This window comes from Zalophus californianus, chromosome 10 (genome assembly GCF_009762305.2).
Source record: "Zalophus californianus isolate mZalCal1 chromosome 10, mZalCal1.pri.v2, whole genome shotgun sequence".
NCBI lineage: Eukaryota > Metazoa > Chordata > Mammalia > Carnivora > Otariidae > Zalophus > Zalophus californianus.
Genome location: NC_045604.1, coordinates 24,656,888 through 24,672,196, shown reverse-complemented (window position 1 = coordinate 24,672,196; position 15,309 = coordinate 24,656,888). Strand labels below are relative to the sequence as shown.

At 55.3% G+C, this 15,309-nt stretch overlaps 1 protein-coding gene across 1 annotated transcript in view; it reads left to right on the top strand.

Annotated features, from left to right (window-relative positions):
* Window positions 1-8,304: 8,304 nt before the first annotated feature.
* RASSF5 (Ras association domain family member 5) overlaps window positions 8,305-15,309 on the top strand; it is a 64,674-nt gene continuing 57,669 nt past the window's right edge. Inside the window, exon 1 of the mRNA XM_027612078.2 lies at window positions 8,305-9,131. Coding sequence (XP_027467879.1) covers window positions 8,678-9,131 — 454 coding nt within the window. The 5' untranslated portion in view covers window positions 8,305-8,677. The remainder of the gene's footprint in view (window positions 9,132-15,309) is intronic.

Below are 15,309 nucleotides of genomic sequence, written 5' to 3'. Positions count from 1 at the left end.
TTCTGAGTGGCTCTTGCTGGGCGGTGTCTGTGAGGCGGGGGAAGGCTCTTGGCGGAGTGCGCCTGGCCTCCCAGCAGGGCTGGGTGGGGATCTTTGAGGACGGGATTGGGAAATGGAGGTGGGACCGGTCACTTCCTGATCCCTGCCTTTCCCCTAAATGTGCCCTACTTTCAGGGAAGAGCACCGGGAAGATGGCATCCTGCTGGGAGGGCTTGCCTTCCCATTCCTTCTCCTGCCCCCAGCCATTTGAGGGAGCTGTCTAGGGGGCCTGGGACTGGGGGAGAAAGGAGAGCTCTCTTTTCTCCCCCCTTAAATCCACCATCTAAGTGCCTACTCTTTAAAACCCCCTTCACCCCCACCACTGTTCAAAACCTAGGCTGTGTCCTAAATACTGAGCTTGAGCACTCCTCTGGGTCATTTCGAGTATTTCCTCATATTGCCTAGAAGCTAGAATGGTGCCCGGACATTGATTTATACAGACTTAGTCTTTCCCCTGCAATACATCCAGCCCCTTAACCAGGCTGCACTACCCACCTAGCCTAGGGCGTGGGGGAGAATGCAGTAAAGTAGCCCTCTTAGGGGAGGGAGATGCGTGGGAAGCCCCATTTGTGCACCAACATTATGCTTGGCTCTGGGATAACCGCAGAAATCTTTCCTGCCCATCTTCATGGAGCCTCGATGTCCTCAGAGGCTACACTGCCTCATGACCCAGCAGGGCAGAAGGGAGGAAGCCCAGGTCCTCGACTCTGACCCCCTCCATGCTGCTTCTGTATGGAAAAGACCAGCACCCTCTAAAGACCCAGGGGAGGGTTGCTGGGGGGGTGTTATTAGCATTGAGCCTCAGTGGCTTCATGTACGCCATTTGGTGGGGGGTGTCCATGGGGTCACTTAAGCCCAGTGGGTTCTGATTCTGGGGGCCCCAGAGCTAGCTGCTGCCTCGATGCCCCTGGGCCCTGGGCCACCTCGGGCCTGCTCTAGCTGCGTGAAGCTCGGGCTGACACTCCTAGCTCATCGGAGGCCCCGCAGGGAAGTCCCAGAATGGATTTTCCCTGGCAGCTGTGGCTGCCTCTGGATCACACATGCTTGGTGGAGCTCAGCAAAAGAGCCTGGGGATCCCTGAAAGCCAAGTGCAGATTTCTGGGGGAGGATAGGATCCAGGCCCTGTGCTGTCACGAGAAAAGCCCAGCAGAGACAAACTCAAAGGCTCAGTTTGTTCCCGTGCGGGGCAGAGCCCCTGCCATGGATGCCTCCCCCCATTTAAACTTCTGCAGAGGCTCTCACTTCTTAAAATTACCTTTCTGCTCTCTGTCATGATTCCTAACTTAACACTTAAAATGAAGAGCCCACTCTGCTCCCCGCACCTGACCTGAGCACCCGCGGTGCGCCGGGCCATCACCAGTGCCGGAACCACACGGGTGACCGCGACGGCTTGCCTGCCCCGGAGGAGCTCACCGTGGCATGAGGGAGGCAGTTCAGTGTCATGAGGAGAGTGCTGGGCTAGGAACGCATAGCTCAAGTGCAGCATGACATCACCATCTCCTGGGGGCCGTGCTGAGGTCAGCTTGGGAGGGTGTCAGGGAAGGACTTGGGGAACCGTGGGCTCTGGGCGGCGGCCCCGGCGGGTGAGTGGAATTACCTAGCAAAGAAGGCATGGCAGGCATCCGTGGCGGTGGGAACAGCACGCGCCGTGGCATGGAAGGAACTGTAAGTATGTGTGTCACTGAGCATAAGCCCAAGTAGGAAGTCGGTGTTGAGGAAAGGGAGAAGCCAGACCCAGAAGGTCCTCATAGACCACACTAAAGAACTTGAGCTTTACCTCAGGGAACCGTAGACACAGGTTTTATGTCAAGTCCAACTAGGATTTTAAAGATAGGACTCTTTGGTGCCTACGTGGAGGGTGTATTGAAACTCTGTGCCTCGGTCCCCTTGTCTGTAAAATGGTGGTGGTGGTGATAGCTTTCCAAAGTTACAGGTAGGAATAGATCAGGTATTTCCACACAGGGCCTGAAACACAATGTGAGTTCTGTACACACCCTCCTGGCCCTGACCTCGCTTGGCTGTGAGGCCCCTTGCACAGGGAGGGTCAAGAAACAGATTCTCTTGTCTCACGTGGGCCAGGCTGTGGCTCAGTTTAGTCACAAAGGTCTGGGAAGAACCCACATGGTGGCATTCAGATTCATGGGGCGCATCCTCTTAAAACAGGCTGGGCCAGGTTAAAAATGGGCCTACCTAGGAGGACGTGGGGGTGCGTCCCAGCTCCCCACGCGGGAAGGGCAGCCCGTTTGGAGGGCCTGGTGCCTGCCTCTGGGCCCTAGCACTGCGGGCCTACAGTCTCTGTCTCTCTCAGGAGCTACTCAGTGTCCTCTTTAGAGGCTGATGTCCTGGTTCAAAACAGAGCTTCTGGGACCCACCCACAGTATTCCCGTCAGTACGGGTGTGGCTCAGGAACCCGCATTGTTGATGAGCTTCCCTGGTGATTCTTACGTGAGCTAAGGCTTGAGAACACTGAGGCAGAGTCTGCAAATATCCTGCAGAGGACACAGGAATGGGCCCACATAGGCCAAAGGGCGGGAGGTGGTAGACACCTGACTAAACGCCCCCCCCCCCACAACCCCAACCTGACAGCTGAGGCCAGGGGAGCCAGGCTGGGCGACAGGACAGACCCCCCCCAAAGGGCCCGGCCGTTCTCCCACTGCACCCACCATTTGCTCTCACGGGGTGTCTCCCTTCAGCAGCGGGCACCTCAAAGGATCGCCACAATGAGCCCCTTGGAGTTCACTTCCAAGCTGCTTCAGTGATTTTTGTCAAGGGTAGGAATTCCTGGCTTTTCCCTTCATCTTGCAGAGAATCCTTAGCCAGTGGGGGGTGGTAGGGAATGGGCCAGGATGGCCTGAGGTAGCTTCAGATTTTTTCCCTTGGAAATAATCTCCGAGTTTCGGCAGTCATTTCAAGCAGCTGGGTCCTTTCTCTGCGCCCTTTGCAGAGAGACATGGGGGTGTGCGTGGGGGGGAGACGAGAGATGGGAATGAGGGCAGGAGAGAGGGTGGGAAGGAGGACTGGGAGGAATGGAGTGATAAAGAGACAGACAGGGAAAGGGGGAGGAGAATGAGGGGGAGGGGGCAGAAATGAGGGGAACAAGAGAGAGACCTGGGAGAGACCGGGGGGGGGGGGGGGGGGGGGGGGGGGCGTGGTGTGTGTGCGCGCGCGTGTGACGGGGCAGGGGTGAGAGCGGGGCTAGCCTGGAAGGCCGTCCAGGCCACTGTGCTCCTGCTGGTCTGTCCCGGCCCCAGTCCCTGGCTTCCTGCCGCAGCGATGGGCCCAGAGCGGGCTTAGTGCTGGAATGTAAGTGGCTGTGGCTTGGAGCCTCCCCACCGACCGAAGGGGGGAAAGCTGCTGACAAATCTGCCTGGAAGATCTTGAGTTTTTCCACACGGAAAGAAGAAACATACACACAAACCAGTCTTATCATAAGCCCGGCAGAGTGACTTGGGACGGAAAAATTCCATAATTGAGAGGCAGACGGGGGTGGCGCCACTGACTGCTGGCCAGCAAGCCCCCCCACCCCCCCATCCCCCTGCATGGGGACGCCTTTCCAGGAGCCCTCCCATCCCTGCTGCATTCAGCCCTCCTTTGTCCTCTTGTCTCAAGTACTGTCAAGGACCTAGATGCGCCCCGTGGGAGCACGGGAGCTCGGTGACCCAGAGAAAACCCACGCTCCTGAAGTGGGGACGGTGTCCTACCAGCCCTCACCCCTAGCCCAGGAGGCAAGAAATCCGTCCAGTGACCATCATCTTGGGAGGATGCACATGAGCCTTAAACAGAGTTCCCAACACCATGGCCACCCGGCCCCAGCAGGTCCCTGGGTGCCTTCTGTTCTCGCTGGGCCAGGCAATTCCTTGTCTCCCCGCCCTGCAGGAGCCATGGCCTAAAGGGTGTTAAGAGATGAGTTTGGGCTTAGGTGCCAGTTGGGAGCTGACAGGTGAATTCATTTCATTCCAACTTGTATTGAGCACCTCTCACTTGGCCTGTACCGTGTGATCAGAAAGACCAGCAAGATGCAAGTGGGGAAGGCAAAATGTACAGATGTAATTGTGACTCACATCAGGATGATGTGCGTGTCAGAGACGCAAGCAGTTTGTAGGGGGTCCCAGAAGAAAGAGTGAGGATCAGGTCCGGGCAACTCTGGGAAGGCTCTATGGCATTTGGATTAGACCTTGAATACTGAACAGGATTTCAACAGGGAAAGAAAAATGGGGAAGTATTTTGCTGATTCTTGAAACTGCACCTACAAAGTGAGATCAGAGATGTTTAAACACTGTCCTTTTTACCACACCAGTTGGGTAGTGTGAAGGCAAAATTGTGCATTTGAGTCCAGACTGTTGACACATTTTGGGGGCTAGTCACGTCTTCTCTGAGCCTCAATTTTCTCATCTGAAAAATAGGAATGTCAGCCATTTCACAGAGTTGCCACGAAGATCAAGTCATTCAAGCCCAAAGTGCCAGCCCCACAGTAAGCACCGGATGCATATTTCTTGAGTAAATGTAACACATAGCATTTGATGAGAGACTTTTACAAACATTTTAATTCTCCAGCAACATTTTATTACGGTCCCGGCTCACAGTCTAGCAATAGAAAGTGTTACTGACCCCCATTACTCAGACCCCCGAGACTCCCCACTTCCACGGGAGGCAGAGCTCTGCGTCCAACAAGCTGCCCAACAAGGGAAGAGAAGTCACGTGCAGAGCTGTAACCCTGCCCTCAACAAGGGTGAGAGCGTTTCCCCTCAAATGTCTATGGAGGGGTCCCACGATCCCAGCTACTCACTGCCTTGCTCCCATTTTCAGGGTGGGGTCTGTGAGGCAACTTAATCAACTCCTATAAAACACAGGCCAGTACCCACACTCCCTGGATCTCTGGAGGTGGGGTCTGGATATCTGCATTTGGAACAAACTCCCGCTCCTAAGGTATGGGAATGTTCGGGGCTCTTGTCGCCTCTAGACATGCAGAGGGCATGTCAGAGTGAGAAAGAAGTTTCTAGTTTAAAGGCAGTGAGATTTGCAGGTTATTACCGCAGCATAACCTAACCAGTCCTGACTGGTCCAGTGAGCTTATGCCAACAGCTGTTCTCTCAGAATCACTGGGAGGTCCCCGACATGCTCTGGGGATTTCAGCCACTTCAGATGCCTCAAAGCCAAACAAAACCAAAAACTTCCCCTTCAGAAAGTCAGGATGCATTCTGTCCTTCCCCTTTCCTTCCTACTGGGAAGCTCAGCAGGGGGTGGGGGTGGGGGGGACAGCCCTGACACAGCTTCCCCCGTGGAGGAACCAACACGCTCCCGGACCACCTCTGAAGTGACCTCCACACTGACCACACACTCCAACAACTGGCATAATCTTTCCCCTTGGTCAAAAATAAAAACAGCACACCTACTCTTCTGGGAGTGAGTCACAGACAGAAAAAAGTCGATGGCTCTGAGCCAAGAGGATCTGCGAACATGGGAAAAACTCCCAGTGGAGGTGTCTCAGCAGATGCTGTGGTTTCACCCTGCTGGCCTGCCTGACCAAAGAGCCATCCAAACAACTCTGAACCTCAAGCGTCGGACACTACACCAGGCCAGGCATCATCCTGACCCTCCGATGAGACTAGAATTTATTTACTACTTTCTCCCTGGGCAAGGAGGACTGACTTGAGAGAGAGAGAGAGAGAGAGAGTTGTGGGAGGGGCTGCTCCTTCAGGGAAGAAAGGGACTGGGCTGGGAAAGATGGTATCAGAGGAGGCAAGTCCCAGGCAGCGGGCCTCCTGTTGGGGGCCAGGGGTGGCAACTACCTCTCCCAACCTCAGTTTCTTGGCTCAGGCAGATGAACCTTAAGATAAACTTGATAAACTTTTTGGGTTGGCTACATGAGGTTATGTTATCTCCATCTTCATCTCCGTTCCCATCCCAGAAGCCAAACGTAGGGCTCTGGCCGTGCACAATCTCCTCCACCATCCAGGGCTGAGAGCAGCCACCCCCATTCCTCCAAATCAGAGCTGTAGCAGGAAGGGAAACCCAGTTTTTCTGTGCATCTCAGGCAAATGGGAAGGGGTTTACATCTGGTTCTTCCAGACAGTCCTCAGTTTCCCAGGGCTAAAGGAGACACTCCTCAGATGAGCCTCTCTATATGGGGGACCTGGCCTGGGCTGCCCAAACTCATGCTTGGCAGGGGCAGGGAGGGGAATGGAGGACAGAGATGGCGATTGTTGGCAATTATCTCACAAATGGCAGTTTAGAACTGACCTTTCAGAGATGTGCTCATTGCCAGGTCCTTTCTTCTTGCCATACCAAGCTGTCACCCAGAGCTCAAGCTGGGTCCACACCCTGGACCTCACCCAGCTCCCTGCCTCCTGGGAGGGAGTGATATCCTCCAACGAGTCTCAAGCCTGTGGGAATGGATGGATAACAGAGGGGTGGATACAAGCAGATCTTTATACGCAGTGCAGGTTTCTGCAACAACCCTGAGAAAACCGCCGAAGAAGTGGACGAGGTGGGAATAAGACCAAAAAGGCAGACTGTACTTTCCTGTGGGAACATTCAGCAGAAAGCATTCAGGAATAGCGCCCCCCCCCCCCCCCCCCGCCGCTATGAGTTTTTCTCAGTGTGCCCACTGAAGCTCACCTGCCCTGTGGGGAAAAGAACGGAGAAGCCCCCCTTATCACCACCTTAGATCTAGAGTAGTGGAGTCCTAGGGCCAGCAGCAGCAACACCACCCGGGAATCTGTTAAAAATGCAACATCTCAAACCTCAGCCCTAAATTCCTACTGAGTCAGAAACTCTAGGGGTGGAGGCCTGAAATCTGTGTTCTAACAAGCCCTCCAGTGGACTGCCCGCCAAAGTCTGAAACCACTGATGGGAGAGAAAGCAAGGTTCAGACAAGGGAGCGGAAAGGTGGGGGAAGGGAGTAAAAGGGGTGGCCCATGATGCACCCTCCCTCATCTCAACTCCTGCTCTGTAACACCGTGGGGTTGCCTATTTTCCCTTGTGCCCAGAAACCACCTCCTCAAGTGAGAAGCTCCAGCCTCTCGTGAGACCCCGGGGACCCGACACTACAAATGAGGAGGACTTTCTGATTGCCACCACCACGAAGGAGAAGCCATGGATCAAAGCAGGCTGGGAATTCCCTGACCACTCCACTCTTGAAATTTTAGGAATTACCTAAAAATTACCTCCAAGGGGGAAGAAAAAGCAAAAGTGAAGATTCCCCTACCAGACGCTAGGGGGAGTCCCTTCTCTGGCCTGGTCTTCGAAGAGGAGCGTGTGTCTCAGGTCTAAAGGAATTTAGATTATTTCCAAAGTTGGTTGCTGGTGACCTCTGTTAAATCAACCAAACCGAACCCCAAGTTTTAAGAGGACACTGATCACCGCGTCAGAGTGGTGGATCGCAAAACATTTACCTGTCTTCCCACTCCCAGACCAATTTACAGGCAAAACCAAAAACAAAACAAAACAAAAACCTAGAGAGGCTGGAGAGGGCCCCAGGTCATGCAGCTGGCCTGTTCAAAGATCCAGCAGTCCCGTTGCCCGCCCACGAGAGACGACCGGGATAGGCTACGTAATTTGTGGGACCTAGTGTAAAGAGAAAATGCCGGACCCTCTGTTCAAAAATTATTAAGACTTTCAAGACGGTGAAGTCAGAGCATTCAACGGGAAGGGACCAGAGGAGGTTATGAAGCCGGGTCTGGCGCTAGCAGGAAGGAGTTCGTCTTCGGGTCCCACAAGTGAGCTGTCCATCCCTAATACAGAGTAGGGCTTTCGGGGCTGGTGTTTGCACAATAGTTCCTGGAGCAGCAGTGGGGAGAGGAGCGTTTGTTTTAGGAAGATAAGCTCTCCCAAGCCATGGGGCGAGGGAACGGTCTCACGATCCCCCAGGGCCCCCGATCATACAACCCCAGTCTTCCGGGAAAGGAATATCCTACCAGGCAGGCCTGCCCAGAGAGGGGAAATCCAGCAAGAGTGAAAGTCGCAGGCGGACAGCCTAGCCCGCCGCGGAGGCGGCTTCCCGCGGTCAGCCTCGGAAGCGTCCCCCGCCGCGCGTGCCTCGGCGTCACGGGACTCGGCGCTGCTACCGGAGCCGGAGCGCCGGCGGGGCCTGCCCGACCCACGCGCGGCCGGCTGGCCAGGGGGCGTCGGCGGCATCGGGGGGGGGGGGCACGGCCCACACCCTCCCGTGGGCAGGAGAAGCGGGAGGGTGGCGCGCGGACACCCGGCCCGGGGACCTCTCCGAAGACCCATCCCCAGCTAGTTCCTAAGCCCTTCCCTGCCGCCTGCTCCCTCACCTGGGCGTGTTGGGGTGCGGGGGGGAGAGGGGGGCTGGTGTTGGGGGAAGTGATGGGAGAGGGAAGGAGGCAGGGCTGAAGGCAAGACGGTCCCGACAGCAACCCCTCTTCATCGGCCCCAGTCGGCCGGTCCGCTTCCCGCAGACGCCCCGAAACCCGCGCTCGCTCCCGCGCCCCCCCTCTGCCGCTCGGCCGGCCGGTGGTTCCCCGGGGCGCCCTTCCTGCCTCGCGCCAGTCTCCCCGCCCCCGCCCCGCCCTGCAAGCTGCGGTCCCTTTAAAGGCGCGCTCGTGTGGGGCCGCCCTTCTCTCGAGGCTGACTCGGGAGCCGCGCCGCCGCCGCCAGCTGCCGTCGCTCGCCAGGCATGGCCATGGCGTCCCCGGCCATCGGGCAGCGTCCCTACCGGCTGCTCTTGGACCCAGAACCGCCGCGCTACCTGCAGAGCCTGAGCGGCCCCGAGCCGCCACCGCCCCCCGGCCGCTCCTCGCGCCGCTGCGCCCCCGCGCCCCTCTCCACTGCGCGCGGGGCGCCCGAGGGGCGCGGCGCCCGGAGGGCGGCCGGGGGGGACCCGGAGCCCCAACCTCGGGCCTCGCGACCCGCCCGCCCTCTCCGGCCTGGTCTGCAGCAGAGACTGCGGCGGCGGCCTGGAGCGCCCCGGCCCCGGGACGTGCGGAGCATCTTCGAGCAGCCGCAGGATCCCCGCGTCCCGGTGGAGCGAGGCGAGGGGCACAGCTTCGCCGACCTGGCGCTGCGGAGCGGCCGGGGCTGGTGTGACCTGTGCGGACGAGAGGTGCTGCGGCAGGCGCTGCGCTGCGCTAGTGAGTGTGAGGGCAGGGGAGGGGAGGGGCGCGCGGGAAGCCCACAGTCCGCCGGGGGGCGTGGGGGGGGCACTGCCAGGGGGCTGGCGCAGGGGACGGTCATTGCCCTTCTCCACTTCAACCAAGGGAGACACTCCCGGGAGACTGCTTCTTAGTCCCCTAGCGGGTAGGCTTTAGTGACTGCCTACCGCCCAGGTATGGTGATGCTGTGTTTGACAAACACCTCTTTCCCTGACAGGTGCGTACCCGGCCCCTCCACACACACACACACACACACACGCACACGCACACACACACGCACGCAGTCACTCACTCAGGTTGGGGATGATGACCACGGCGGCAAGGTCATTCCGTTGTCTCCCACGCACCCTCTTGCTTTTGTTGTAACTTCTTGACAGTGGGTTGTGAGACCGGTATTAATGTGGCCATTTGACCCGTGCTTATTATGGCCTGTTTGTCGCCTGTGGTACAGGCCCATGGTACATGCCCCCCTGTGGTACGCCTCTCCTTTAGGGCGCACTGTTGGGACAGGAAAGAGACCTGGTTAGGCTTTGGATGGAAACAGGCTGTAGGCTGAAGTGAGCCTGAGGTCACCCTGGATCTGTGCCCCCCCACCTTGCCTTTCACCTCTGGCCCCTCAAACCTTTGGACTCTGCTCCAATGTTTGGCAGTGTCCTGTCTCCCTTCCTCCCCCTCCTCCCCTTCCATCTCTGCCTCCTCCCTCTCCTCCCCCCTCCTTCTCCTCTTCCTCCTAGGTTACTGCACCAGTCATCAGGCTCTAAAATTCCCCAACTCCCTGTCCAGCAGCAGCTACTGCCCATCAGGAAAAGCCTACCTTGCCCGTCTCCGCAGTTCCCAGCAGCTGGCTTCGGGGAAGGAAAGCTCACCTTCTAAGCCAGAGTCAAGTGGAAGGGAAGGATTGGAGGGGAAAGCAGATGTTGCTGCCTCCGCCACCAGAACTCACAGTTCAGGTGCTAATACAAAAGGAAAGAGCGAACTTTCTAGAGGTGTGTGTTGCGGGTGGAGGGCTGCCGTCACTTGGTAAATGCTCTTGACCTTACAGCCCAATCACATGTAGCTTGCCCATGGATGTCTTGGCCACGATTGCCCTCTCAAGGGTCCTAGGGTACGTGACTGTCTCCACCAATTCTATAAACACACACACAGGCAGTGTTCTCAGTGTCATGGATCTAGTTGTGCTAGAATCCTGAGAAATCCACTTCATTGGAATTCTAGTCTGTAGTAAGACATTTGGGAGATGTCTGAATCCCAGAGATGGGAGCAGGGCTGGAGTCAGGGGACTAATGAGCGGCGCCTCTGTCGTTATTACTATTTAACTACTTGTGGACCTGTGGCTGGATGGGAAGAGTTGAGAAATGTTTTGATGTGCAAATGAGCCACAGGCAGGTGAAGACACAGCTGGCCAAACTCACCGAGCATCTTTGTTTAAGTTGAAGATCTAATTCCGTGGTGGGCTTGGTTTGTTTTATCTTTGTTTTGAAAAGCAAGGTTCAAAAATGTGACCTTAAAAAGGCAGTAGCAGGCAGCAATTAAGAGAACAGACTGACACCACAAGACCTGAGTTCGAATCCTTACTCTGCCACTTAATCTCTGTGTCGTTCTGGGCCTCTCTGTGCCCATCTGCTTCCTTGTCTTAAAAGAAGTGGGGATAATAACATTACCTACTTCATTGTGTTAATTAGATGAATTAATATATGTAAAGTGCTTAACACAGTGCCTGGCAAAAGGCATTATGAACGTTTAATGCAATATGCATGTTATTGTTATCCCCTCCCATCCAACAGCTGTAACAATTTGTCTGGGCTCATGACGCCTCTGAGGATCACCTTTCCAAGCAGTGAGTACAGTTCTTGAACCCTGCCTGGCTGAACTAAGCGGGGAAGCAAGTGCCGTGAGCGTCCCAGGATGTGCGGGTATTACTTGTCCTCCAGAAACACCACTCCTGCCCGCTGTGGTTGAGAAGCATCCTCACTGAATGCCAGTAGCTTGGAGAGCACCAAAACATTGATGCCTTGTCTTTATATCACTTGCCCCCAACAAAGTGCCAGGCTCAGAGCAGCCTCAGTAAGTAGCATTTGATGAAGGTGGTGGCTTGTTTTTCCTCTTCAATCTCTCTGCTCTTGGAAACAAGCAGAAGGGCGTATGAATGACATAGGTCAGGGCAGGAGCCTGACGATGGGTGGCAGCCATGTTGGCAAGCTGCACTCTTAATAAGGGAAACTTTTAGAAAGCTGTCTTCCCACGGTCTGCCTGCCTGTTTAGTGAAAACCCCTCTAACTTAGCCTTACCCCTACTTCCAGGTCTGTAACAGACTCTGGTTAATGCTGGATTTGCCCCCAGAGGGGTTCAGAGTTAATACTAATCTCCAGGATTAAAGAAATCGTGTTTATTAGATAGAGAGAGATATCCAGTGGGGTTTGGGGGAAGAGAGAGGCAGAGAGACAGAAGCAAAAAGAGAGAGATGCAGAGAGACCGAGAGACACACAGATTATGTGAACGCTTGTGTGCTCTGGGGTGGAGGCAATGGCAGTGGCGAGAACCCACTTCCAGCATTCCAGAAGGGCAAGGCCAACAGCAGACACCCTGTGAAAATCACCGGCGGCCCTTTGGCTTTGGTATCAGGAAATGTCCTTTACAGGTCATGGACCGTTTCTTCTGTAGAAGGCACCTGGATTGATCTTTTACCTTTCATCTCGTTTTGTGGATGGATTGATCTTTTACCTTTCATCTCGTTTTGTGGATATGTAAGCCATCCTGGACTAGAGAAAGTCTGGAAAATGGGGAAACCCGAAGTCCAACTCCACATTCAAGGAGGGATGCTTGGACATAGCTTACATGATGCTAGTGAGTGCCTGGAGCCTTCTCTGGACGCATCATTGTTCAGAACTATGAAGTGTTACGTGATTGGAATTATAGGGTTGAAAGGGGAGCCCTGGGGCTCCTTATCCTATCCCCCATTTGAGAGATGTTTAATTATGATGTGAAGAGAAGGTGCTTGCCATGAGACCTCAGGGACAGGGGACTTTCTGGGGTGAGTGAGACTGATGTCCCACAGGGCCCCTTGTCCAGCCTTCCCGGCTCTGTCTTGTCACTTCATTAATGGCTGGGCTCAACCCACCTCTCTGTAAAGACTGGAACCACCCATGTGACAGCCACTGGATCCTGTGGAGTCATCTCTTGTGGTGACTTCTTTGTAGAAGAGGTTACTGCGACATTGACCCTTCTCTGTAGAAGAGATTACTGCGACACTGAGTTGCCCTGCTGCAGACCCTAGAACTCTTGGGCACTTGGAAAGCATTTTATTTGTCCAGTACACCCAGCAGCGCTGAAGTGTGTGTGTGGCTTGAAGTCTTTTCGTGGACTCAGGCCCCTGTTTGGCTGCGGAGGTTAGGGAAAGGGACGTTGAGTTGTTAAAGAGAGTGGAACCCCCCACCTCCAATTCCTCCCGCCCCGGGCTCTAATTGGGATCTTCTCCTAGGAAAAGTCCTAGTGGAGTAAGTGAGTGAGTGAGTGAGTGAGTGTGTGTGTGTGTGTGTGTGTTTAGGGACAGAGAACAGATCTGGAATGCTTTGAGGAAGGCCTTCTGAGGTCCCTAAGCTGTGTCTTGTTTCCTCTCCTCCTGGCTTCCTGTCTTCTGGAAGGATGAAAGTGAAAGCATTAAATGTGGGCTTAATTGTCCCCCCTCTTCATCAGAGCATGAAATTTTCTGATTATGGAGGGAAGGGGGCTTGAATCCCAGGTATAGTCAAAAATGATTAATGCCACTTGTCTGCCAGCCTAATTAGACTTGGTAATGAACGTGTGTTTGCCTGCTGATCCTGCGGAGTTATTAGGTGGAAGTGAATTGACATCTCCCCTCAGCGCTGAGGCTTTGGTCTGGGATCCTCTCTCTTCCCCCCAAGTTTATCGGCCACTCAGCCTGGGCCAAGCCTGGCAGGTCGGCCCTGAGTGACAGGGAATAGACAGTCCCCTGCCTGGCCCCCAGGACCCTGCCTGGCTGGTGAAGTGGCTCCTGCCACAGGAGCTGGCTCTTGGGGATGAAGAGTGTGTGAGGAGAGGGACCGGAGGCTCAGGCCAAGCCCAGCTCACCTCTGAACACAGGAAGACCAGTGGTAGTGCCTTTTCCCTGAAAAGCCCAAAGGATTTTCATGCTGGCTTCCACATTCATCCTTGGAATGGCTTCCTGAGGTCAGAACGGAGGGATGCTGCTGCCAAGGTCTTACGTGGGCAAGGAGGCACCGACCGTCCCCCTGGCTAGGGGCAGGACAAGGTTAGAACCTCTCAGGTGGGGCAGAACTGGCTGGCCTCAAAGGCCTTGGGGCCATCTCAGGCTGTCGGGTCATTTCCCTCCTTCAGGCCCTGCCCAGCATTTCTGGGTCCGAAGCCACGCCCGCATAGGCTTTTCCGAGGAGCCCTCTCTGGCTCCCACCCCATTCCTCAGTTTCCCCACAGAAGGAGCTGCTAGCCATTCTTGCTCTGCCCAGGGTACTATTAAGGCTGGTGAGGAAGCTGTTAATACGCCTCCGGCCTTATCAGAGGCCCTTCCTGTTCGCATTCCTCAGATGACAAGGTGAATATTCTTGGGCAGGTGAATATTTGTGGGTGCGCAGAGCATGCAGCTGTGCCAACCCGAGCCTCCCTCAGCAGCCAGTCTTCCCTCTTGCTCACAGATCTGCTTTGCTGGTGGCTGGATGCTGTCTGCCCCCCAGGCCACCCACCGGCCCCGGCTGGGTTCTGGCTCTGCCTGGGTTGGGGCGGGCCGGCAGCACTGACATGGGGAAGGCCAGCCTGGACTGGGGAGATGGCTGGGCATTTAGTCATTTGTGGTTTTGTTCCAAGAGATTTGACAAGCTTCTCTCTGCATGTTCAGGGCAGAATCTTAGGGTTGGGAGGGGAGCTGAGCCAGCTCTTCAACTTTGGGGAAAGAACAAGGAGGCCAAGGTGATGATGTCAGGCAGGGCAGTGGGCTCTCTTCCTTGGGGGCTCTGGTTTAAGTGGAATCCCATCAGTGCTGGGGACTAGCCATGGGGAGCCCCGCCCTGAGGTTAAGACTATCTGGACTCAGACCTGGGGAGGTGATGTTTGGGTGCTCTCTGAAGTACCCCACATACCATGCTGAGGAGACTTGGGCAGAGCCCGTGCACCCCAAGAGTTCTCCGTGGTGTGGTCTTTGGCCAGAGTGGCTGACAAGTTCAGGTGGGGCCTGTTCTAGCCTGCCTGTGGTTCCTGGCATAGAGAAAGTTCTTGAGAGATGCACCCACAGAAAAAGCAGTGACGTTGAGTTCTTATTTTGCCCCTTTGGGACAGGAAGGAAGAAGAACAGCAGGGATCCCTCCCCGCAAGGTAGCTGTGTGTGGCCTGCGCCGCGGGGGGGGGGCCCCCCTCCCCCCGCCCCCATGGAGAATATCCAGTCCTGACTGAGGGGTCTGGCGCCCCCTGGTTTCTGTAGAACATCTCCGCTTTTCTTCAGGATTTTCCTACCCACACCTACCACCTTGGCTCCACTGAAGGCATCAGGGGGAAAAGTTTGAGCTCACATGGTGCTGAGGGTTTGTAAGAAGGTGCTGTTGGAGTCCAGTGTGTTCATTACTGCGTGTCACCAGGAGGCAGGGAGCAGGGCCTGTCACTCACTTGTGACCACAGCGTGGCTGGCTCATGTTTACTCTGCCGTCGAGGGCCTGCACCCCACCTTCTGCTCCCCCTCCCTGTTTCTTGAACAAACATTTCCAGGGCAGGGCAGATCTTACCCAGATGTCTGCAGTGGCTGTTGGCCACGGTTCCTAGAGAATGAAAACTTGTCTTATGTGGACCTTTAAGAAATCACACCCAAAAGTCAGGCCTAAAAGGAGAGTGATGTTCTTTGCCTATGTTTTGTTTTGTTTTTTTAAGATTTTTTTGTTTATTTATTTTTGAGAGAGAGAGAGAGAGCATGTGAGCAGGGGGAGGGGTAGAGAGAGAAGAGGGAGAAGCAGACTCCCTACTGAGCAGGGACCCTGATGCAGGACTCGATCCCAGGACCCTAGGATCATGACCTGAGTCAAAGGCAGAGGCTTAACCCACTGAGCCATCCAGGCGCCCTGTTTTTGTTTGTTTTTTCAATCCTTTTGTGTTTTTTTTTTCCCCCTTTCATTGACTTGTTAATCCTTTCATGTTTTGT